The sequence below is a fragment of the Dasypus novemcinctus genome, chromosome 26 (assembly GCF_030445035.2).
Source record: "Dasypus novemcinctus isolate mDasNov1 chromosome 26, mDasNov1.1.hap2, whole genome shotgun sequence".
In the NCBI taxonomy this organism is placed as follows: Eukaryota; Metazoa; Chordata; class Mammalia; order Cingulata; family Dasypodidae; genus Dasypus; species Dasypus novemcinctus.
In genome coordinates, this window is record NC_080698.1 from 42191614 (window position 1) to 42217943 (window position 26330).

The 26330-nt window shown below is 42.1% G+C and overlaps 1 protein-coding gene across 1 annotated transcript in view; it reads left to right on the top strand.

Moving 5' to 3' along the window:
* The window catches only part of ITPR1 (inositol 1,4,5-trisphosphate receptor type 1), a 347955-nt gene that overhangs the window by 115010 nt on the left and 206615 nt on the right, over positions 1-26330 (top strand). Inside the window, exon 5 of the mRNA XM_058288936.2 lies at positions 20594-20709. Coding sequence (XP_058144919.1) covers positions 20594-20709 — 116 coding nt within the window. The remainder of the gene's footprint in view (positions 1-20593; positions 20710-26330) is intronic.

The window sequence follows — 26330 nt, forward strand, 5'->3', positions numbered from 1 at the left end:
TAAAAGTAGGTGTGTTGATATTTGAACAGGGTTTTGTGGCTTCCTTTTATTCAGCAAGCATAAATTAGGACTGTAGAGCAGTTCATGTGTAAATTAGTTCAGAAAGGACTGGGACAAATAAGGAAGTAAGTGCATCTCCTCTCTGCAAAGAATCCTCATACCTCCAGCTTCTTGATACCATGCAGAAATATGATCCCAGTGTTACCAAATCCTTTGTTCTTGTTTTTGTTAACAGAAGTTGGAGAGGCAGATTTTAGTATGAAATTTCTTAATTTAGGAATAGTGGCAATTAATATCAGTTTGTTTAAGACACTGAGCAGACTGCATTGTCTGTGAACCAGATTTGACCTTGGGGTCACTAGTAGGCAATTTTTGCTTAAAATAATGTTTTTAAGTGAAGCTACTGTTAATGCAATATATGTTATCTGTATGTGCAGGGCACTGAGCAGAGTTTTGTGGTGGTTCTTCCACTTTTGAGTGGTCGGGGTGTTTGTCATTTAAACCCCATAGAGGGAAGCGGGCTTGGCCCAGTGGTTAGGGCCGTCTATCACATGGGAGGTCCGCGGTTCAAACCCCGGGCCTCCTTGACCCGTGTGGAGCTGGCCCATGCGAAGTGCTGATGTGCACAAGGAGTGCCCTGCCACGCAGGGGTGTCCCCCCCATAGGGGAGCCCCACCTGCAAGGAGTGCACCCTGTAAGGAGAGCTGCCCAGCGCGAAAGAAAGTGCAGCCTGCCCAGGAATGGCGCCGCCCACACAGAGAAGGGAGGCAGCAAGATGACGCAACAAAAAGAAACACAGATTCCCGATGCTGCTGATAAGGATAGAAGTGGTCACAGAGGAACACACAGGGAATGGACACAGAGAGCAGATTACTGGGGGGATGGGCAGCGGGGGGGGGGGGGAGAATTAAATAAAAAATAATCTTAAAAAAAATCTGCAGCACTATTTAAAAAAAATTAAAAAAATAAACCCCATGGAACTCTAAGTGTAGCAGAGAAATGAGACGGAGATGGAGACCATATATAAGAAGGGTTGTAAGAGAGGGAGGGAAGGTGCCAAGGGCTTCCCTGGGTGGGAAACGTGACTCCTGGCGGGTGTCACTGAGGACGAGGAGGCATTTGAATTCTTTGTAGAATGAGGCTGAGCGATGGACTGTTCTTGACTCAGTTTGTCGAGATGGGAGAGAGCAAGCTGTGTTCAGGAAACAGTCAGTGACCCGGTTGGCTGGAGCTCAAGTACCGGTTCATTTTTAGTCTCTGGCCTGGTGTGTGGTTCTGTTTTAGGTGGCTCCCTCCTTGCTTGGCCGACCATTGCTGAGTGATCAAGGCCTGAAGTACACAGACTCACAGTGGTCTTCTCACTGGGGTTAATCCCTCTGCTTGGTTTTGCAAACATTGCAGAGACCGGTGCATTGGGAGGCCAGTAGTGTTATCTGCCCTGTCAGAGTCAGAGAGCTCGGTTGATAGAGCATCCTTGAGCTCACCTGCTTGGGAGTCTGTGACTGATTGGCCCGAGTCGTCCTCTTCCTGTACCTTATCAGTGGGGCAAGGGGCACGGGCTTTCAGCACCCTCACAGGGCCTGTGTGACCCTCCCAGGCCAAGCGTTTTAAATGCCCCTCCCTGGTTAAGGCTTGCTGCCAGCCTTCTCACCTCCTCCCTGCTTGCAGGGAAGCAAGCTCTCCTTTCTCTGATACTTTCTCATTATACTTTTTCTGCCCAAGTTACGTGGCAGTGAAATCTCTTTAACTAGGTAGGACTTGTGATTCTTGAAGTGGGGAGGTCTTCTACCCACTTGCTTCACTGAGTATGTTTCAGGGAACCTCAGTTTGACTAGAGGATTGAAAACTAAATGCAAAAAGTTTTAGGAAACATGGTTATTATGTCCACCTTTATGACACTCAGAAAACATACGAGTTCTACTGAAGGTTCTGTGAGTCATGCAATAAAGAAATTGTTTTTATTTTGCCCAGTTGAGTTTTCCAAAATTAAGCCTAAAGGTTTGGGCTATGGATTTGGAGTGCCTGCGTTCACATGCAGTTAGATGTGAGTCACCTCACTTCCCTCCGAGAACAATTTCAAGCCTACTGCACATCGTGGTACCTCTCTGAGGCTATATCCAGTTTGTTTCTCTTTCCTGCAGCATGGCTTCCAAAACTAAAGGTCCTATTTTAGTTGTGTCCAACTGGCACCCAGGATCATTACTAATGAGCTTTTGGTTTTCTTTTTCCTAGCCCTCATGTTTTGGTACCACACATTCCACTCACATCCCTCAGCCTCCTTCCCAAGGTATATTTTCCCCCATGTCATACTAAGGAAATTAGGTTTTGCTCCCCACATGCACATTTTATCTTTGAACCTGTGCTCAAGTATCATGGGGTTTGTTTTGTCCCCTTGCTTTGGTCTGCTGAAACCTGTTTGCTGTTATCCAAGTGTTCTCATCGTCACTCCAGGCTTACGTGTCTGCAGCTTTAAGAATGCCTTTTGGAGAAAAGTCCTGAAATGGGGCATGCTCTCTCTTGGAGAATACTATTGATAATATTTTTTGAGGGTTGTCCATGTATAAAGCAGTTCATCTTTGCTACAACCCTCTGTGGTGGGTTCTTTATTGTTATCCCATTTGCTGGTGAGGCTATGAATCTGAGAGAGTTTGAGTAAGTTGCCAAAGGCCACAGAGCTAGTAGAGATGGAGCCGTTATTAAACTCAGAGCCTATGTTGGTGGTCTTTCTGTCCTTGATCACAATTCAGCAGCCCATAGGCAGATTCCTGCTTGTTGTTGTGTTTTGTTTAACTTGAACAGTGTTTTAAAAAACTGAGTCCGTTGGTTCACCTTTAGAAATTGCATGATTTCACATAAAAACGTATATTTCTGGCTTTCATAGAAGCATCCAAAGGTCTAGCCATATTGGATAAAACTTCTCAGATGGCAACAATCGTCAGAAACTGAGTAGCAGCTTTCTCCTTTTGAGAGGGCAAGCACCCTCCAGGTTGCCCACCTCCCTCCACATCCATGGCCTTCTTCTTAGAATCCTTGATTGGTTCCTGTAGGCAGCTGGATTTATTTTATTTTATTTTATTGACTTTGTAATAATATTACATTAAAAAAATATATATAAGGTCCCATTCAACCCCACCCCCCCACCCCACCTCTCCCCCCCACAGCAACACTCGTTCCCATCATCATGACACATCCATTGCATTTGGTAAGTACATCTTTGGGCACCTCTGCACCTCATGGTCAGTGGTCCACATCATGGCCCATACTCTCCCCCATTCCATCCAGTGGGTCCTGTGAGGATTTACAATGTCCGGTGATTGCCCCTGAAGCACCATCCAGGGCAGCTCCATGTCCCGAAGACGCCTCCACCTCTCATCTCTTCCTGCCTTTCCCCATACCCTTTGTCCATTATGTCCACTTTTCCCAATCCAATGCCACCTCTTCTATGTGGACACTGGATTGGTTGTGTCCATTGCACCTTTATGTCAAGAGGAGGCTTAGATTCCACCTGGATGCTGGATGCAATCCTCCCACTTTCAGTTGTAATCACTCTAGGCTCCATGGTGTGGTGGTTGTCCTTCAACTCCATCTTAGCTGAGTGTGGTGAGTCCAATAAATCAGATTGTAGGTGCTGGAGTCTGTTGAGGCTCAGGACCTGGCTATCACATTGTCAGTCCAGAGATTCAAATCCCCTAAATATATCTTAAACCCCAACACTAACTGCACCTCCAGCACATTAGGCAGCTGGATTTATGATGCTGTACTTGACTCATGGAAACTGGGGACAAGAAAAGTAATGAACTCTAAAAGTGGAAATTGTTGTTGGCGGAAGCCTACACCGACCCACATGGTGGAGGTGTTTTTACAATTGGGATCCTTGGGGTCTTGGCCTTGACTTCCCTGGCACTACCACAAGACAGCTCTACTCTCCAGTGATTCAGAACTTGAGTAGACAGTGTTAAGGAGGCATGGCAATATGCACTGTTATAATGTGTTGAGTATAGTTGTTTGGTGTTTTCTGAGACTTTAAATAGCTTTAATTTTTAGCCTCTAAATTGAGAATGCTTTCCTAGCAATTGTCAAATATATGTGAATGTTTGTGTGTCCTCTATGTAAAATGATAGTCTGTGTGGGCTGTTTAGGAATTGTAACATGGAGATTATGGTGTGAAGGGTACTATTCTGGGATTGTAAAGTTGATGGTGGCAGGCACATTCCTTGGAAAAAGGTCATATGAGCTTATTTCTATGGCTGTCCTTCTAAGATTGATTTGCTCCCCAACAGCAAGTCCCACAGAACGTCAGTAACTATCACACCATAGGGATGAAGAAATAAAAATAGGAGCCTCACTTACTTTCTTCGTAGGGTGGTCCAGCTCATGAAATCACGTCGTTGGTTTTGTGGAATTCAGACAAGTTCAATTAGTGTAAACAAATTGCGTTTATTCCTGGACGAGAACTTGGTCAAAGCTAATTTCACCAACTATGGTGTCACAGCCATTACCTGAAAAGTCATTTACAGTAAAGAAAAGTGGCTTGGGAATGTCAAATCACACTGTTTAATAGTCAACAAGACACATTTTGAAGGCTTTCCTTCCCCTTCCTGTATTTGAAAAGTGGGTTTTCAGACCCAAGTGCACAGTCTCACATTCTTACATAGTATAGGTCATGATAGATGGTATTTTATTTGTATATGTTTATTTGTATATGTTGTTTAACTTTTAGAGAAATTATGCTAATTTTGCATTTTCAGATGACCTTAATTATATGTATAGTCTTTTTTGGTGAGTTTCCAGAACAATTTTGAATAAATAAATGAGTTGTTTCTCTTTTGTTTCTGTTGGGTGGGTAGGAGGAGGGTTGGCTGGGCATTAATGGCTTGTTAGAACTAAAGCTGAAGGAAACCCTACTTTGATGGCCAGTTGATTTTTTATGTCAGTGCCAGTACAATTAAATGGGGAAAGAATAGACTTTTCAACAAATGGTGCTGAGACAACTGGATGTCCATAAGCAAAAGAATGAAATTGGGCCCCTACCCTCATAACATATGCATATCTTAAAATTGACAGAGATAAAATGTAAGAGCTTTATTTTTTATTTATTTATTTATTTTAATTTCTCTCCTCCCCCCCCCCCCGCCTCCCTGCCCCAGTTATCTGTTCTCTGTGTCCATTTGCTGCATGTTCTTCTTTGTCCGCTTCTGTTCTTGTGAGCAGCATGGGAATCTGTGTCTCTTTTTTGTTGTGTCATTTTGCTGTGTCAGCTCTCTATGTGTGCGGCACCATTCCTGGGCAGACTGAACTTTCTTTTGCACTGGGCGGCTCTCTTTACGGGGTGCACTCCTTGTGCGTGGGGCTCCCCTACATGGGGAATACCCCTGCGTGGCAGGGCACTCCTTGCGCGCATCAGCACTGCACATGGGCCAGCTCCACACGGGTCAAGGAGGCCCGGGGTTTGAACTGCTGACCTCCCATGTGGTGGTACACACCCTATCCATTGGGCCCAGTCTGCTTTCCTGTAAAAGCTTTATAACTGTACAACCCTTAGAAGAAAATGTAGGTATAAATCTTCAAAATCTTGAATTAGGCCATGGTTTCTTGATTTGATACTAAAAACACAAGTGACAAAAGAAAAAAATATATAAACTGCACTGCATGAAAAGTAAAAACTTTTGTATAACAAAACACACTGCCAAAAAAGTGAAAAGATAACCTACAGAGTGGGAGAGAGTATATGCAAATCATTTTTCTGATTAAGTTCTAGTTTCCAGAATATGAAAAGACTCTTACAACTCACAAAATTAAAAGATAAATAACCCAATTAAAAATGGGCAAAGAACTCAAAGAAGATACCCAGATGACCAATAAACACATGGAAAGGTGCTCAAAATCATTAGTCATTAGGAAAATGCAAATTAAAAAACAATGAAAAACAACTTCTTATCCACTAGGATGGCTCAAATAAAAAAAACAATAACAGGTATTATGAGAGTTGAGATGCTGGAGTCCTCATATATTGCTGGTAGGATTATAAAATGGTACATCCACTTTTATAAATCAATTTGGCAGTTCCTCAGAATATTAAACATAGAGTTAATATGACCCAGCACCTCCTCTCTAGGTTTATAGAAAAGAGAATTGAAAACATATGTTCACATGAAACTTGTTACACAAATGTTCACAACAGCGTTATTCACAGTAACTCAAAAGGGGAAACCAATGTCCAGGTGCTGACTAGCTGCATTGTCAAGCAAAATAAAGGAGCATTTTTGCTACGTTGGCATCAGTTTGCTCAGGCAAAGAATTCTTGATTTTTCCCACTAGCCAGGTGTGGGCCATGTGTGAGGGAGCTGGTGTGGGGGTCATCTTAGCCACAAAGCGGGGGCTCTGCAGAGGAGAACCTCAGTGGCTGGTGAGGGACTGTGACTGCCCAGAGTAGGTGCATTAGACCCAGAAGAAGGAATGCAGAGGAGAGACCTTTTGCAATGGCAGGCTGATCTCTAAGTTGCCTGTTAAAAATGCCCATGAGGAGAGATGGAGGCCATGGTTCTCTAGATCACCGCCCCGTATGTAGTATTCCAGCTGGAATATAACTATGAGTGTGATGGGTAGGCTAATGTGTCAACTTAGCCAGGTAATGTGCCCAGTTGTTTGGTCAAGCAAGCACTGAGCTAATTGTAATACAAGGGCGTTTCATGGACTTTAATCATTAGTGAGCTGATCGCATCGATGGCTGGTTACATCTGCAATCAACTGAGGAGGTTGCCGTCAGCAGTGAGTGATGTCTCATCCAATCAGTTGAAGACCTTAAAATGGACACAACCAATCCAATGTCCACATAGAAGAGGTGGCATTGGATTGGGAAAAGTGGACATGGTGGACGATGGGTATGGGGAAAGGCAGGAAGAGATGAGAGGTGGAGGCGTCTTCGGGACATGGAGCTGCCCTGGATGGTGCTTCAGAGGTAATCACCGGACATTGTAAATCCTCACAGGGCCCACTGGATGGAATGGAGGAGAGTATGGGCCATGATGTGGACCATTGTCTATGAGGTGCAGAGGTGCCCAAAGATGTACTTACCAAATGCAATGGATGTGTCATGATGATGGGAACGAGTGTTGTTGGGGGGGGAGAGGGGGGGTGGGGTGGGGCTGAATGGGACCTCACATATATATTCTTAATGTAATATTACTACAAAGTCAATAAAAAAAAAAAATTAAAAGGGGAAGTGGTTTCAGCGTTCAGGGAGAGAATTCCCATGTCTACTTCAGAAAGCCAAATTCTCCTGGGGAACTCAATCAGGACCTTCATCTGAGTCCCTGGCTTGCAGCCTGCCCTGTGGAATTTGGACTTGTGCATCCCCATGGTCGCCTGAGACAATTTTATAAAATCTCATGCTTTTTACAGATCGCTCCTGTTGGTTCTGTCCCCTGAGAGAACCCTGACTAGTACAATGAGGAAACCCAAATGAGGAGCACTCTGTTGTTAAAAGGGGGTGGGTGGGGACTGCATTTTTCTAAAATCCAATGGTTATAGAAGACGATTGAAGGCTATGGAAATATTGCAACTAAATGTAGTACCTGATTTAGACTGGATCCTGGGCTGGAGGGGAATATGCTAGAAAGGACAAAACTGGAACAAGGAGGATTAGATGAAAGTACAGGATTAATGTTAAATTTACTGAAGTTGGTAACTGTGCTGTAGTCATGTTAGAGAATATCCCTATTCTTGGAAATGGACAATGAAGTAAGTGTAAAGGGGAAGCTGTATGTTGTGCAACTTACTCTCAAATGGTTCAGGGAATTATTTCATAGACATAAAATTTCATTAGATATGTAGAATACTATTTATTATATATGTATAAATAGACTATGAATGATAAAGAAAATGAACAAAATGATAATGGTGAATCTGGAATAAGAGTAGTCTATATACTATTACTCCTGCAATTTTTTTGTAAGTTTGAAATTGTTTCCAGATAAAAACCTAAGGAAAATGCCTATAAATGAAAAAGTTTGCTATAAATATTTATCATCTAGGCCTAGAGAGTATTAAGCTAGCTCCATACCACCCACCAAGTAAGAACTTTCTCCTCTTCTTTTCTTTTATAAAGGGTATTTATTTGTGGTAGGAGCTTACAGATACCAGGCCATAAAGCAGAAGTTACTTCTCTCACCAAAGTCTATTTTTCATGTATTGGAGCAAGATGGCTGCCGGCATCTGTTAGGGTTCAGGCTTCCTGGGTTCCTCCCTTCCAGGGTCTTGCTTCTCTCTGGGTTCAAGGTTGCTTTCTTCCCAGGGCTTACTTCTTCCTGGGCTCAGGCTACCTCTCTTCCTGGGGCTGGCTTTTCTTTCCTCTGTGAGCTTACTTCCTGTGGTTCCAGCTTAAGGCTTCAGCATCAAACTCCAACATGAAAAACCCTCAACTCTGTCCTTTGCCATGCCTTTTATCTGTGAGTTCCCACCCGCCAAGTGGTGGGGACTCAACATCCTAATTAAGTGGCCCAATCAAAGCCCTAATTATAACTTAATCACGCTTAGGTACAGACCAGATTACAAACATAATCCAGTATCTATTTTTGGGATTTGTAACTATATCAAACTGCCTCACTATCTGACCTAGCCTTAAAGAATCACTAAAAGAAGTTTATTAAACAGAAAAAACAATAACGAAAGAGGTTGGGACTTTAGGGAGGAGGAAAGAACAATGGAATGGGTAAATATGGGGGTGGGGATGCAGGTATAAGGCAGAGAAGGAGAGGAGGAGGTCTGGTAGCTTAGGTTGAAATAATACATTTATTTACTTTTAATTTCTGAATTGACACCGTTGGCAGCCTAGTCAATGTCTGGCTGTTACTAGAGAGTCTTGTGTGAGTATTTGTCCAGGGCAAGAGGAAAGAACCTTTCCTGCTGAATAACATGTAAAAGAACAATGGAAGACAAAGATGTATTCTGATGATATCACATGAGCCCTTAATGGTCAACAAACCATTTCATAGACAAATTATAAGGCAGTTCTAAAATAAAGGTGCTATTTGGGATCATGCTTGAGGGAATGGTGAACTCTGCAAGATAGGGGGGAGGACAGGAAAGCCTTCCTTGGGGAGCTGAGCTTAAAGTATGAGAGATACTGAGTGGTCTAGGTGGGAAGTAGTGGTGATGAGGTTCAGGAGGTGACCACAATGAAACTTCTGGTAGAGAAAACACCGTGGTAAAGGTCCTGAAGAGTGACATGATGACATGTTTATGAGAATGGGGAGTTTGGAATGGCTGAAGTGGGAGTCATCTTTGGGGAGTGTTTTAGAGACATGAAACTGGAGAGGTGGATGGACCTCATGAAGTGCCTGGCATTCACCACCAGTGTTCTTTTCACCACCCCAGAAAAGAGTACTGTTTAACACATCATTGTATTTTAGTTGCCAGCTGTTTGTGGTATGTACCATTGGGACTTGGGACTCCACCCTTAGATTGCTGACTGTGACTTGAGTCTTAAGAACCTTCATACTCAGAGGGTCCCTGGACCAGCTGTGTGGGCATCACCTTTGAACTTGGGAGATGCAGAATCTCAGACCCTACCACAGACCTAATGAATCAGAGCCTGCATTTTAATAAGATTGCCAGATGAATTTTTGGCACATTAAAACTTAAAAAGCACTGTTTTAGAATTCTTTTATCCTGCAGGTCATTGATTCTCAAAGGGGGGCTTGGGGCCACTTGAATTAGAGTCACCTGGTGAACTCATTAAAAATCAGGATTCCTAGGCTGCAGCCTTCACCCAGGCACCTGTATTTTAATTAAAAGCCCTGGTGATTATGATGTTCTCCCCAGTTTAGCACAGTCACTTTGACGTGAAATCTTAAAAGAGCAGTTCTCCACTCTTGTTACACCTTGAAATTACCAGGGGAAGTTGGGGGAATAAACGTTAAGATCCCACCTTTAGCTAGACCATTGATTTAGAGTATCTGTGGGAGGGGACAGATCACTGTATTACTTTAAAAGCTCTTCAGGTGACTGTAAGGAGCAGCCAGGGTTGAGAATGACAAATCTAAAGCATTTTAAGCAGGGGAGTCAATTTTAGAAAGAGAATAGCAGCCATCAAGTAGAATTTCAAGTACAGCAAAGAATGTCGGGAGACGTTTTTGGTTGTCACAACTGGCGTGAGGTGGGGGTGCTGCTGGCATCTAGTGGGTAGAGGCCAAGGATCCTGCCAAACAGCCTACAATTCCCAAGACAGCCCTTGCAAGAAGGAATTACCCAGCCTCAAATGTCAGTGGTGCCATTGTTGGGAAACCCTGGTATGGCCTGATTAGCTCTTTTCTGGGGAGTTCGGGGTGGGGTGCAGAATCTCTACTATAATGAGCTACTATTTCAAGTGCGAATGTGTTGTGTATTTCAGGTAGGTGTTCTGTGGGAGAGAAAAAGCTTGACAACTATTATTTTTGGCAGATATTTTGACTTAAAAGGCTCTTTAGTGGTAGGCTGTGTTTACTAGAATAAAAATAAAGTGTAAGTAAAGGAAGCATAGGTCATCAAACAAATAAAGAAAGTGACATTTCTCTTCATCTGGGATAAATATGTGATGCCTTTGACTGGGTCCCGATTTGTTTAGTTCCTTTTTGCTGGATTTGGGGTCGGTGAAAGGACCTCTTCGATAGGAGTATGTTTATTCGGGATATGCTTAATATGTGGAAATGTCTAAATTATGTGGAGGCAGTGGCACAGTTCACAACCATCTTTGGAAATTCTGGCATGGCGGAACACTGAGGTGCTCAGGGTTGAACAGGTGTTCAATGTTGAACAGGAAAGAAAGGAATAGAGTCAGACAAAGGGGCAGCTTCTTCCATTGGCCCTCATCATCCACCTGCTTCCTAAGCTCTCCATGGAGCAATGAGTCTAACTGAGTAATGGCAGCTCTGCTCAGTTGGCAGGGGTGGCCTTGAATGCCGTGCAGAGGACGACTGAAGGAAGGACACTGTTGTGGTCAAATAGAGATGGCCACCATTGGCATCAGTGGGGTGACAGGTTGGCTGTGTTTGCCATTCCCATTCTAGACCATGGGGCATATTAAGAAATCTGGCCCACTTCACAGAAAGGGAAGTTAATTCTGTGGCCGACGTGCCAGCCGTGATACAACAGATTTCTTTGGCTCCCAGAATGCGTAGCCTCCATCCTTCTTCCTGCATGTGTGTTGGAGCTCGTGTAGTTCTTACAAAGTGCTGTCGAGGCAGCATCTCTCACTGCCTGTCCCATCTATGTCCCAGGCTGGGTTAGGCAACTCTCTCTGTTTCAGACACCTTGGAATTACCTGTTGGCTCGTCTCTCTCCCCAGGGACAGTCGAGGACCAGGTTTAAAGACTTTGTGTCTTCAGCATGCAGATGCTTAATAAATGTTTGTTGAATGAAGGAAAAAATCGAAGTAAGAGTAACAGCCTATTTTTTCCTTTGCATAACAGGAGTTTTAGGTGGGAAAATTTTTTCCAGGGAGATTTTAGGATGACCAACCCAACAGCTATGTAATTCCTTTTGTGCCAGAGTCTCCAGGCTTTCTGAATGCCCTTTTGTAAGAGAGGGAAGTATCCTCAGAGGTCCTCAAGTGCTGTGAGTTTTGAAATAGCCAGAGCTAAGCAAAGTGTAATTTTTGTTTGCATTTAACTCTGAAAGGTGCTCAGTGACTATGTGTTTAGATTTTATAAAAATTTCACCCTTGAAAATGATTTTTAAACTTTCGGTTATTCAGAAGCTTAAGCATATTTTAAAAAGTAGAGTGAAAAATAGGATAATGGGCCTCCGTGGACTCAACACTCACCTTCAACAGTTACCAGCTCATAGCCAGTCTTGTTACTTCTGTAGCCCCCCACTTCCCTCTCCCCAGTTACTTTGAAGCAAATATCAGGCAACCTATCAGTTCATTCGAGATCATTTTTTAAAACCACTGCCTATTAGTGTTATAAATTTGTTTGGCTGAAACAGGAAGTCGGGGGAAAAACCTCCCCCTGGGCATTGCCCTCAGTGTCCAGGGGGTGACCCCAGTGGGGAGTTGGTGATGTCATCTCGCTCACTTTCACTTTCCTTCTTTCCATGGTAAACCAGCAACTCCCGACCAAAACCCCAGACCAAACAAAAGCATGTTTTTCCAGAGATGGAAATCAAGCACTGCAGTTAAATGTTTACATGGAGGGATTTTTTTTTTCCAGTACTAGCAAGATCATCCTCTTTGCAAGAACAGCTAGCATTTCATTTTCATATTTTGCTGAGGTATTTTATGTGTATATATATGCATACATGCATATGTGCACATACATGTACATGTATACAAAGCTTAAACATACTGTTCAGTGAAGTTTTACATGTATTCCCACATCATCCCCACCCTGTGATTGAGGTGAGAACCTTTCCAGCACCTTAGGAAGTCCCTTCTCAGAAAATACTTGCCCTACCACCAAGAGTAACCATTGTTCTGATTTTGGTCTCTGTACACATTAGTTTTGCCTCTACTTGGGTCTCTTGTCAATGGATTCCTTTATTATAAATGGACTTTTTTGGGGGGAGGTGGGGTCTGGTTTCTTGCCCTTAAAATAATGTCTGTGAGGGAAGCAGACGTGGCTCAACTGATAGTCTGCCTACCATATGGAGGGTCCAGGGTTCGATACCCAAGGCCTCCTGGCCTGTGTGGCAAGCTGGCCCATGTGCAGTGCTACCACATGCAAGGAGTGCTGTGCCACGCAGGGGTGTCCCCCACGTAGGGGTGCCCCATGTGCAAGGCATGTGCCCTGCAAAGAGAGCCGCCCCACATGAAAAAAGCACGGCCTGCCCAGGAGTGGTGCCACACACGCGGAGAGCTGACACAGCAGGATGATAGAACAACAAAAAAGAGACACAGTTTCCTGGTGCTGCTGACAAGAATGCAGGTGGACGCAGAAGAACACACAACGAATGGACACAGAGAGCAGACAACGGGGGGGAAGGGGAGAGAAATAAATAAACTAAATCTTTTAAAAAAATGTGAAAGTCATCCATGTTGCTTTGTATTAACAATAGTTTGTTTTTCATTGCCGGGTAGCATTCCATTATAAACAAACAATTTGCTTATCTCCTGTATCATAGCAGGTAATATATATGAATATTTTATCTTTGCTAGGGTCTACACCAAGTGCTTAAGTGAAATATTTGGTTTTAATTAAGTTCATTTGTGAGTTAGGTATATGGTTATTCCCCTTTTATAGGCAGGAAATTAAAATTTATGGAAGCTAGATAATTTTTTCAAGACCACACAACTAACGTTGATAGAAGCTGGAATTTAACGTAGCCAACCAGATTCCAGATCAGCCTAGAGCCTCAGCACTTCTAGATGTGTCCTCTATCAGTTACGTGATATGGAATGTATATTTCCACATTTCCTTGGCTCATACGGTCTGTGGCTACTTAGAGATGACCTGCTTTTACCATCATTTTACAGATGGGAACCCACAGACACAGAGAGCTCTGGTAATGTCTCTGAGACTGCTCAGCTATGGGTGGTGGAGCCAGGGCTGAAACTCAGGTTTCCAGATCCTAGTCTGATATTTTTTCACCATTCTCTTTGGTAATGGTGAAATCCTTTGTTTCTGTTGTTTGTGGAGTGAAATACATTTTATCACCATACAGGTCAACCAGGGCTCTGGGTTGCAAACAACAGAAACAAATAGAAGCCAAAGAGGAAACTCCTGGAAGAACATCAGCTCAGTAGGAAGGCTGGGGAACCAGGGTCAGAAAAGAGGCTGGGGTCCGGATTGCTTGGCGGCACAGCCAGATTCGTGCTTAGGGACCCTCTGCTGTGGTCTCTGCCTCTGTCTCATGATCCTTGTTCATCACTTTTGGTTTAATTGCTCTCCGCATGGCTCCTGGAACTTCAACTGTGCAACCTCAAGCAGTCTGTCCCTGGCCTGGGTCTTTGCGGCTGCCAGTCTGCGCGCAGAGGCCAAGGAAGAGCATTGTACTGTCCAAGAGTGGGGAGGGTCCTGGGCTCAGGCTTCGGGGGGAAGGAACTTTTGGCCCCTTTTGTCTTCCCTGAAGGGAAGAGGCCTTGTCTTCCCAACTTGTTACTGCCTTCTGGCCTAAAGACGATCCATATTCACTAGTCCTTGCAAATAGGTAAAATAGAAACTTAATGGGCTGAGCAAAAGTAGGTCAGAAAGTAAGTTTGTACCTGCATTTCCAGTTTATTGATGTGTTTATGTATGATGAGCCTGCAAACAGGGAATGTGAGTAAAGGCTGCAACCTTGGCTGTCATCAGCTTTGGTTGTCTACTCAGAAAAAGCATCTGGTTGTCTAAAGTGGAAAAGTACTACCTTTTTGTCCTTTGCCTCTTTTTTTTTCTTTTTAATCATGTGAAAAGTTGTTTTTATTTTACAAGTAACTATTAATTTACACTGAAAAATGATGAAGTAAAAGTTTACAGCAATAATCATAACTTTCACAGATTTAAATTTAAATTAATGTGGGCTAATGTACAGAAACTTTCCCAGTTTATTTTTTTTTATTTTTTATTTTTTTAAAGATTTATTTATTTATTATTTAATTTCCCCCCCTCCCCTGGTTGTCTGTTCTTGGTGTCTATTTGCTGCGTCTTGTTTCTTTGTCTGCTTTTGTTTCTTTGTCCGCTTCTGTTGTTGTCAGCGGCACAGGAAGTGTGGGCGGCGCCATTCCTGGGCAGGCTGCACTTTCTTTTCACGCTGGGCGGCTTTCCTCACGGGCGCACTCCTTGCGCGTGGGGGCTCCCCCACGCGGGGGACACCCTTGCGGGCACGGCACTCCTTGCGCGCATCAGCGCTGCGCATGGCCAGCTCCACACAGGTCAAGGAGGCCCGGGGTTTGAACCGCGGACCTCCCATATGGTAGACGGACGCCCTAACCACTGGGCCAAAGTCCGTTTCCCACTTTCCCAGTTTATAACAGCATATTTTCTTCCACAGCCATCATATATATATATATTTAAATACGTTATAGAAATCAGATGCCTTAAACTATTTAAGAAATAAAATAATAAAAAATAAGTTAATTCAGACGCACATATTCAGAAAAAGAGTACATGACTTAAAAGTCAATACAGGGAAGTGGACTTGGCCCAATGGATAGGGCGTCCACCTACTACATGGGAGGTCCGTGGTTCAAACCCTGGGCCTCCCTGACCTGTGTGCAGCTGGCCCATGCCCAGCACTGATGCACGCAAGGAGTGCCGTGCCACGCAGGGGTGTCCCCGGCATAGAGGAGCCCCATGCTCAAGAAGTGCACCCCATAAGGAGAGCCACCCAGTGCGAAAGAAAGTGCAGCCTGCCCAGGAATGGCGCCACACACACAGAGAGCTGATGCAGCAAGATGATGCAATAGAAAAGAAACACAGATTCCTGGTGCCGCTGATAAAGATAGAAATGGTCACAGAAGAACACATAGTGAATGGACACAGAGAGCAGACAACTGGGAGGGGGAGGGGAGGGGATAGAAATAAATGAAAAATAAATCTTTAAAAAAAAAAAGTCAATACAGTGTCCTTTTCGTTACCAATCTGCATATCGGGTGGATTCTGGGCCCCTGGGTCTGCCCTTTTCTTTGGCAACAGGATTAACATCATCTGGAAATTTTTCCAGTGGTACTTCTCTAAATGGGAACCCTCTGGTACATCAAAACGACCTTCTGGTAACTGGCTTCTTAAGGGATTGTTTAGCAGATTCAGACTTTCTTCTTGACACGAATTCATTTTCCTCAAAAAGTGACACAAAAGGGCAATCAACTCTCCAGCCTGTGGCTGGAACACGGCTAAGCAGCCCAGCAAAGCACGAAGCAGCCGTGTCACCACTTCTGCTGCTTCGGTGGCCACCTTTGCCTCTTAACAGAAACATCTGTGTTTTTGAAAGCAGGTAATGGAAGGTTTATTTGGCAGTCTCAATTGGAAAATGTCACTTCAAAAGGCTGCTATGGTGGCTTGGGAAATGTGATTAGCACACAACAGACATAACTGTTTTCCTGGTTTCCTCTTATAGGGAACAGGAGTTCATGGAAGGCTTTTATTAGAAATATGAGTAGGTTCTCTTTTCTTAACTGCCATTTTAGATTGCCCTGCTATCTTGCGCATTCATTCATTTATTCATTGGACCGATATTTACTGAATGTGCTAGGGACAGAAAGGTAAGGCAAATAACCCTACCCTCGTGAAACTTGTAATCTAGTACATTTAAATTGGGACAGTCTTAAAATATGGATTATTTTATATTCCCATATCATGACCTCTTTTAAATCTTATTCCCCTCAATGGGGAACTAATACTTGCCCCCTTCTCATTTCTAATCATGTCTTTTCCTTCTAAGATTTTTATTCTGTTGCCTCTTATCCTTGTTGGAAAGAGATAAGATACGAATGATGACACTTAAATTTTTCGTATTTGCATGAAAGTAGTTTATGACCATCTCCCCTTGTTCTTTTCCTATATAAAATTGTATTTATATATGTTGACTGAGAAAAGAATTTTTTTAAAATAGCAGATTGTAAATCTGAACAAGCCCATGTTATTGGAACTAAATTCTATGAAAGAATGGGCTGTGTCTAGTTAACTACTATAATTCTAGCCAGTGGGCGGAGGTAAAAGAGAAAGAAATGACTGTTTAGCGACTCGAAGGACAGGCTACAGGGGAGACTGGCTAGCTGCACAGCTAACTCCTTTCTTCTTCCTGGGCATCAGCTATTGGATATCACCAATGACGTGCGAGTGCAAGTTTTCCATTGCTTCCAGGCAGGTGAGATTCAGAGCAGGTGTGTCATCTCCTCAGGTATCTCTTCCTCAGAACATGCCCCTCCATGTTATGGACCTGTGTGAGGATTTCTCTGGAATGTATGCCTGTTAGCACAATTTCTGGATTGTAGGCTAGCTGTGTATACTTAGTTTGGTTAGTGCTGGGTTGCTATGAGAATAGCTGCACCAGTCTCCGTACCATCACCAGTGCACAGGGTTTCTCCCTCCCCACTGATAGCTGGAACTTTGATAAACGGTGGTTGAATCATGAGAGGACTCCTGGAACGCTAGAGGTGGAAGTGACCTCAGATGACACATCCGCCATGGCTTTTGGAGTCCTTGGGATTATAGCATCTTTAAATCTTAAGCAATCATTATCTCATTATCGTGCTCCTCCTCCACACAAACCAAACAAAAGTCTCTACCCTCAGGGACCTTTCATTCTTAAGATTCTTGTGGAGATGAGGGGGCCTCAGCCACTCTTCGGCAGCCTTTATTCCCTGACCATCACTCACAGATCCCCTCAAAGGTCTGCTCATTTGTTTTTTCAGTTCCCCTTTAGTCCTGTCCCAGAGTGCTCGCAGCAACCTGTGGCACCTCTTGCTCTAGGCTTCTCTTACCTGTGCACCACTGCCCTGACTTGAACGTTAACCCATCTACTAAGCAGTTGAGCTTTTTTGTCTTCAACTAAGTTCTGGATTGCCATTTAAACAAGGACAGATCAACGATGGCCTGTTCTATCTGGTTTCTATCCCATTTACCACTTACCACTTAACCCCTCTATTCATCTGAATTCTCCTTTAACCCTGTGTGGCATAAGCAGAAACATAGGAATATTCCAAAGGAATTTTTTGAAAATTTATTTTATTTTATTTTTCCAAGGCCTGAAATAACCCTTTTCACACAAGATATTCTTTGTGGCATTTGTTTGGGAGGAGAGACCAAAGGACTGGTCACCCTCTCTCTCTTTCACTTTCTCTCTCTCTCTCTCTCTGTCTCACACACACAAACACATATTTATACCTCCACCAAAAATGTATTATATGTATTTCTTGAATTTTTGTATTTCTATACCTAGCGCAGTATTAGGACCATGGAACTTTAAATTTTGTCCTACTGTGTTGTCCAAATAGCAAAGGACAATATGAAACTGCTGAATTGCAAAATTTCAGAAGATGACTTTAACATCACATTTGAATTGCTTAATTTAATTTTTGCTTTCAATCAGTTGCTTAGCAACTGGGAAGGCAGGGCAAAATCAGCAAGGCTTTTTTGGTTTTGCTACTATTATGTTAGCATCATATATATGTATATACACACACACATATAGTTGGTTGCAAATACACTTAATCTGATGTAATGCTTTGTTTTGCCCAAGGAAAATAGTTGGGTATGGGAGTCATAGCAAGACTTTGGTTAGATTGATGGTGCTTAAATACATGCTTTCACCTTTGACAAATGAAAAATTATCTGAAATTTTGAGCCTGTGTTGTAGTTCATTTGTTTGTTCAGTGAGGACTTGACTTGGTTATACCATGAGCTTTTGTAAAATAATGCTTTCTGTGTCGTGTTCTCCCTTAGCATTATGGAGCCAGACTGGTTGTTTCCAAAATCAACTTAATAAAAAATATATATGTATATTTGGAATGGAAACTATTTAGCTATCATCAAATGAAGTATGTTGGAGGGAAAAAGGCCATTTGTTACTCTCAGTATCCTGTTATCATTGATGAGATGGAAATTGTTCACTCCTTTTGGTCCATAAACTAAGTCATATGTCAAATGTTAATGCCGACAACTTAAATGTTTGGAATGCTGTTTTTGTTTCTAAGTCATGTGGTTATCAAGGAAGTTACCCTGGCCAGCCCAGGTACCACCTTCTGTCCTGTGTCAAAGATAGTACATTTAGTGTTGGCCAACAGTCTCATGGTTGTGTGTGATTGTTCACAGGGTGAATGGAAAGTTCACATCCATCAAGCTGGTAAAAAACCATGTCTGTCATAATGATGCCTTTAAGTTGCCACTGATACAGTAAATAACAATGACCTGTGCCTTTCATAAGAGGTGGGGAGAGCAGCCCTATCTTTTAAACTTGTTTCCTGCTATGTCCTTTGTTCTGTAAAGACCATAGGCTGTATCTTTTATCTGCAATAAAAGATTGCTTTCAACTGATGGGTTAGATTCTTGATAAAGATGGATATCTTTGGTCTTATATTTATCTCATTATTGCCTATGGACAAGTAGAAATATTTAGTGAAGAAAGAGATAATAGATATGGGAAAAGTATCTTTTACTTCTACAATCAAGTGATTTTTTTTTTTTCATAAGCAGTGTGAAGAAGTTGTGAATGCAGAACATGATAAAAATTGATTTCAACTGGAGGAAAGGCTGATCTGTTTATGTATTTGACAGTAAATGACTCTTTCTTACTTAAAGTTATTAGGCTAAGACAATAGCTAGGTATTTACCAGTTCAGGGTCCTTTAAGGGAGTCTGTTTTAATGAACAGATAAGAATAAATAAGTTAGTAGATTTTCCTTAAAGCTTGTTCTGATGTACTTTCAGAGTGTAATTTTTGAAACTGATTAACCACTCCAAATTTATTAATTTTACTTTATAAATTCTTAATTTTTAGAAACCCAGTATATCAAAATGTAAGCTCTTTAGGGGGGTATCAACTTTAAATATTAATGTCCTAAAGCAGCAATTTCTAAACTTTTTTCATGGCATATTCCTATAAAAATTTTGGTGAATGTTCCCTTAAACTTTGTGTATATTTGGAAGTTATACATGTGTTTCTGTACTAATATAGTGTATGCATTTTAAAAATGACAAAAAATAGAAGTTAATGAAATGATTAAGGCTAAACAGTTATGTGGTATCCTGTTAATCATTATAGTCTCTTGTTATCATTAATTAATACTTTAAGGCACCCATGTGCTTAAGGTAAGAGTCATTAGTAAAGACAACATTTTAAGTGGTTTACTTTAGATCTTTAATTTCTGGGTGTTTTTTTTTCCAGATATGATTAGGTCATCATTTTTACCTTATAAAGGTCGACAAAAGGAAGAAGGGAAATGTCAGTTGTGTCATTTTCTTGTTGTTTGCTTGGTTTGTGTTACTGCTGTTATCTTCAGTGCTGTCATTTCTTTGCAGAAATCTTTCTAAGCCGATTGTCCATTTTGTAAGAATTTATTTAAACTACTCAAGATGTTGTGTAAATCCATGCAAGTCCAGGCCTACCTAAACTGAAGGGCATCATTGTACCCTGAGGGTGAGGGACAAGGGCAGGCAAAACTTCAAATACAAGTTCAAGTATTTCTTCTCTGAAGAAGTAATTCTCCCCAGAGAATTATCTTGTACATCACAGAGACCACTGCCTCAGGAGGTCCCTCTAAATAAGCTTCTGCTTTATTTTTTCAGTGTACTTTGATTTTAAAAAGTGGATTTGTATAAGAAAATGCTTGTATGTATGGATAAATGCAGGGAGGAACAGTTGTTCTTCCAGCTTTCCATCGAAAAGGTAGGGAAATAACCACAGGGTAACTGGAAGAGCACTGGATTTGGCGTCCAGCTCTACCATTAAGTAGCATGCGACGGTGGACAATTGACTTACTTTCTGTAAGCCTCAGTTTCCTCATCCGTCATCTCACACTGTAGTAGTGAGAATTAATGATAGAGAGAGGTTTGTCGAAGGGCTTTGTAACTTATTTATTCTTACGTATAGCATAACTTATAATGCTTCATATAAATAAGGCAAAAGCTTTTTTTGTGGGTTGTAAAGTGTATAAACATCCTCAGTAACCACTTTTGTCTGTCTGTCTGTTTTGCTTCTAGACTGCCTCTTTAAGCTATGTCCCATGAATCGCTACTCTGCCCAGAAGCAGTTTTGGAAAGCTGCCAAGCCAGGGGCGAACAGCACCACAGATGCAGTGCTACTCAACAAACTTCATGTAGGTATTGGTAGGGGGCTTGTTGTAGAGTTTCCCAGAGACCCAGCAGGGCATGTGTGTGTGTGTGTGCATGTGTGTGCATGTGTGTGTACACATCTACATAGACTGGGAAGAGAGTTATCATAAGGAATTGGCTCCAACGACTGGCAAGTCCAAACTCCATTGGGCAGGCTGCATGCTGGAAACTCTGATAAAGGTAATGTTGGAATCATTAGTCTGAATGCCCCAGGGGAAGCAGGTTGGCTGGAAATCTGGCAATAAATTCTTCTGACCCCTGACATGCTTAGTTCTGGCTTTTAAGTCCTCCAACTGATTGGATGAGAAATTACCCACACCCTGAGGGCAGTCTCCTTGGTTGATTGTAGATGCAATCACCTGTAGATTCTAGCAACTGATTTGAGATACAAATTGCATCTATGAAATACCTTCACAGCAACAAGTAGGTCAGTGTTTGTCCAAACAGCTGGACACCATAACTTGATCAAATTTAGCCATGAAATTAGTCATGACAGGGCTGTCAGTGAAGAGGATGTCATGAGCAGAAAATTGGGGTGAAGTCTTGAGTGTAAGGGGAGGGGGAGATGTGAAGCCCTCCACTTCAGGGTCCTGTCTTTTTTGTGTGTGTTCTTTGATAAATGGGTGAAAGGGAGCTAATTTAAGGAGAGGTGGGTTGCAGTTGTCTTGAGATGGCATGTGAGAGCTAGCTGTTTAGCATCCCTTCCTTTTCGAGAGTTGCTTTGGGTAGAGTAATACTTAAGAGTGCAAGCTCTGGAAGCTGACTATTTGGATTTGAATCCTAGCTCTACTTCCTCTAACTTGTATCTTGGTCAAGTTACTTAACTATTTTGTGCCTCTGTTACCTCCTCTGCAAAATGGGGTGATAATAATACCCACCATAGGAAGTGGTTGTGAAGGTTGTATGAAGTGAAACATAAGAGGTATATGAACGGTACCTGGAGCATAATAAGTATTTAATAAGAGTTAACCATTATCCTTGTATTTATCTTGTCTATGATTTGGTCTGCAAGAGATGTGCTTATTCCACTGCTAATATATTGTGTGACCATAAACAAGTTTTGGGACCTCTCTGAGCCTGCTTTGTGATGATAGTTCAAGAGGAGAGTATCTGAGCACTGAGGCGCTCACAGTGCCGTCCGTGTCAGCTAGCTGTCCTTTTGACTGGCATAGGCATGGCCACAAACGGCTGCACTTGGTGATGCAGTACTCATGGGAAGGAACTTCTCCCCTTCTGTACATATTAGACAGGGGTGAGGTATGCCAGGTATGAGATAGAAGAACTAGGGTCTCAGCTTCGGTATGTTTATAGCCCAGTGGGAGAATAACAATGCCACTCCCATTGCATTTGAAATGAACAACTTTTGCCATCACCTGCAAGACCTCACATGGCCTGGCTCCTGCCTTCCCCTCTGACCTCCTCTCAGGCTTCTGAACTTTACTCCCTCCACTCACTCACAACAGCTTTATTTCATTTTATTATTATTTTTTTGAGCACCCTAGGCTCAGGCCCTTTGCACTTTTCATTTGTTCTGTTTAGAATATTATTCTCCTGGCTCTTCCTCCCTTTGGACCTTGGCATCTTTCGAAGTCTCAGTTTAAGTGTTGTTTTGGCAAGGCCTTCCTGTGCTGCCTTGTCTAAGTAATGTCCTGCTTGCTGTTCTCCATTATAATGGCTTGTTTGTTCCTTTCTCAGTGCGGATCATAGCCTGCAGTTCTATTTGGTAGTTTCCTTAATTTTCATCTGTTACTCCATTAGAAATGAAAGCTCTATAAGGTCAGGGGAAGTGTCTCTCTTGTTCACTATTGTATCCCCAGTGCCCGTAATAGTGAATGGCTCATGGTATATGCCCAAGAAATGTTTGTTAAATGAATGAATGAGAACTCTGCTAGGGCACTAAATTCCATCTTTTCTCTATAGGGGTAGGGGACACAGTGGTCAGGGAGGGCTTCCTTATAGAAGGACTTGATAAGAGAGCTTCAGTCTGAAGCACCTGTAGGAGCTAGAGGGTAGGGAGGAGAAGAAACAACTTAAGACTTCAGGAATTGCAGCATCATTATTTTAATAGTTTTAGGGCAGACAGTGTCAACCCAGCAGACCTATTACTCCGTCTTAATAGCAAATATTATGTAACTGCAGACATGATATAATATTCATAAATAATAAAACCTCCCTAGGTAGTAAATTTTAAAAAATGAATTAAGGGGAAACAAAAGCAATGTAATTTATTATAAAATGTGTACTTTAGTAAGTTAATGCTCAGACATAGCTATTCTAGAAGATTCCTCTGTGTATAAACCCCTGTGAGTGAGACAGCTGCAGTTTGTGACTGGCACAGGTGTGTAGTGCTGGTAAAGCAAAAAACATGTTACCCACTATGGGCTTTTCCGAAATGGTCAGCACCTCTGGATAATGTTAGGAAACAGTACTTGCATTTTGGGAAAGTATTTTGATAATAGTTATAATAAAACCATGCAAAACTCTACTTTGTGTTGATGTGTAAAATGGAGTTAGATACTAGGTTCAGTAATTATAGACAGCCTTTCCACCTACGTGAATGTCCAGCCAGACATAAAATTGTGTAGAATGAATGACAGCTCATCCTCCTGCAGGAATAAACCGTACATTTCTGGGCATCTAGCATCCACTGAGCAGTAGTAGCACCGCCTTCCACCCCCTTTGTTGCAATACCCGAGAATACTCCCGAAGTGTGTGCTGGGCACATAAGGGTCTAATTGCTGAATCCAGTCCCTTTCCTAGGAGAGCTATTTAGTACATATGCCTATGGAGTTACCTTTGCAGAAGATCTGTACCTCTTCAGTTAGCCCTGCCTTTGCTTCTCTGGTTTAAAAATCGTTCTGTTCATTGGGCTCTTCCTGTAGATCTCAAATGTTCTCTTTGCCCACATTTTTTACTGCTGGGGTTATAAATTCAGCTACTTTTTGGCCAAACAGGAAGCCCCCAGGCATGAGGGGTGCCTGCTGAGCAGGGTTGCTAAGTAGAGTGCCATGTGTGTGGGCCTAGAGCTGGGCACTCTGCTTTCCTGCTGTTACTGTGGCCTAAACTGCCACCAGATCTTTTGGATTTTTTAAGATTAAAAAAAAAAAAAGATACTTTTACATGTAACATCTCAATTTTTTTTTAAATGGTGGCAATTAAGTCCGTTTTTAAGACCAACGCAAAATGGCCAAAGCAGATGTCATTAAGCCCCAGTTTTGCAAGAGGGATCTGTATGCTATGTGTCATCAGCAATTCCTTTTGAAATTCTCTCCGATGTGAAAAATTGACTGTGAAAAAAGCAGCACAGTTTGAAAATTCCAATCCTAAAAAGGTGATCAAGAACTTTGAAGTCCTTATTTTTGCTAAAGAAAAAGTATAAAAGGACAATGAATTGCCTCTTTCATGTTTGTGCTTAAATAATTACAAAGGAAGCCAATCATTTCCCCTGATTTAAGATTACTAATATAACATTCAGATCTTGGGAGTTGACTTTGTGTTTGAGCAGTTCCTATCCTACTCTCCTGCTTTGCTGAAACTTTTCCCCCTAGTGTCTGAAAATCATTCACATTTCAGTGCAGTATTAAAACGATGTATTTTGAGCAGCCACTTGCTTTTGGGGGCTGATGGCCAGTTTCCAGTGGGTTTTCATTTTTATTTTTGTCAACTACTGTGCAGCACCCTAATCAAAGGTCAGATTATTTTAAATTAATGCCATTTAAGGAATTAGTTGTCTAGACCACTTAACTTCCTTTTGACAGGGATGAGCAAGGTAAAAAGCACTTTGAGGGAGAATGACATCTAGTGGCTGGTTCCTGTGTGTGTTCTTTGCTTCTGTGGGAAAAATTGGATTTTTAATTTCTGTGGTCATGATTTCTCAAAGGTCTGCTGGCAAAACTGAGCTTCCCCTGTCTTATAAATCTCACAGTTTGTCCTAAAGACCTTGATGAACGTTTCTTGACAGCATTTTACCTGTTACCTTGAAACAGGCACCCACATAGATTTGGTTCTGAGGAATAAGCCCTTAAATTAAGCCACAGTTTTGACAAGGTAAAAGAAGTCAGAGGAATGACAATCCTCATTGTCATTTAAAGCCCGGGTCCTGCATTGCTTGTTTTCAGAAGCCTTAATTCAATATCATGTTCTATCATTCAGAGCTTGTAGGTCTTAACTAAATAACCTTTCCCCACTGTTTCAATGACCTTTTTTTAGTAATTTAATGTCTATTTTTGAAATAAAATAGCAGGTGACTGTGATGGGGTTGGCCTTGATGTTGCTCCAGGAACCTGATCATGTCAGTAGTGAATAACAGCAGTAGACACCAAAGGGAGACCATTTCTTCCTTAGGAATCGACAACTGGGGAACAGATGTGGTTCAAGCAGTTGGGCTCCCACGTGGGAGGTCCTGGGTTGGTTCCTGGTGCCTCCTAAAGAAGATGAGTCATTTCAATGAACAGACACAACAGGCAGGGAGCAGATGTGGCTCAGGTGGTTGGGCACTTGCCTCCCACATGGGAGGTCCCGGGTTCAGTTTCAGTGCCTCCTAAAGAAGATGAGTGGACACAATGAGCAGACACAAAGAGCAGACACAGAAGCAGACACAACAAGCAGACAATAAGCAGATAGCTGAAGGAGTCTTGTGGAGGGAAAGAGAAAAGAAATGAACAACTCTCTCTCAGCCCATTTATGGAAGGAAAATAGCAACAGGTGTTCAAATGATCAGGATTTTAAATATTGAAAAGCTAACAAATTTAAGGTGGCTTTTTAAAAAATCTAGGCTACTTGCCATAAAGACATGGTGGTCAATTTGTAGATGTAGTCCTTGGCATATTCTCTTTTTTTCCCCTTTGTTTTTGAAATTACTTAATCATGAGTAGGGTAGGAAGAGAATTCCAAAATACAGATGAGTAGGAAATGGAAAAAAATACATGATTCCCAAATCTCACTCCATAAAGATAACCTTGGTTTATATTTTGGTGTGGGCCCCACCCCTGGCCCTCAGTTCTTTTTCTTGGTTTCTATATTTTAAAGTGGGAGCCTGTCATCCTACTTCTGTTTCTTTGATGCACTTTTTTTCGCTAAATATGTTGCGAGTAACAGAAATTACACTTTCATTTTTAATGACTGTGTGTTTGCTCTGTTGAGTAACAGTACTGTAGTTTAACATAACGAGTCCCTTATTTGGTCAGTATTTGATCACGACACTTTGGCCTTCTTAAAGCGTCATTTGCCAGATGGTCCATTTAAGAGGAACTCCCAGAAGTGGTAAATCAAAGGTTTGCCCGTTTAAGCAGTTTTTGTTGGATATTGCCAGATTATCCCCCAGAAAGTTTGTGTATGTTCAGTGACTTAGTGTGGCCCGTCCTTGGCACGTCCTTGAGGAATTTAGTAAACCAGATCTCTCTTCAAGGTTAGAAGCAACCTTGAAAATCACCAGTGAGTCCAGGTGTAGTTCTTCCCTTACTATCTTTTTATCTGTTGAACCTAAAAATCATGAGGATATTTTTGTCTAAAACCTAAAATTGATTTTATGGCGGGCAGTTATCTAAGGATTAATATGTGAACAAAAATGAACACATTTGTTTATGCAATTTGTAGAAAGTGAAGT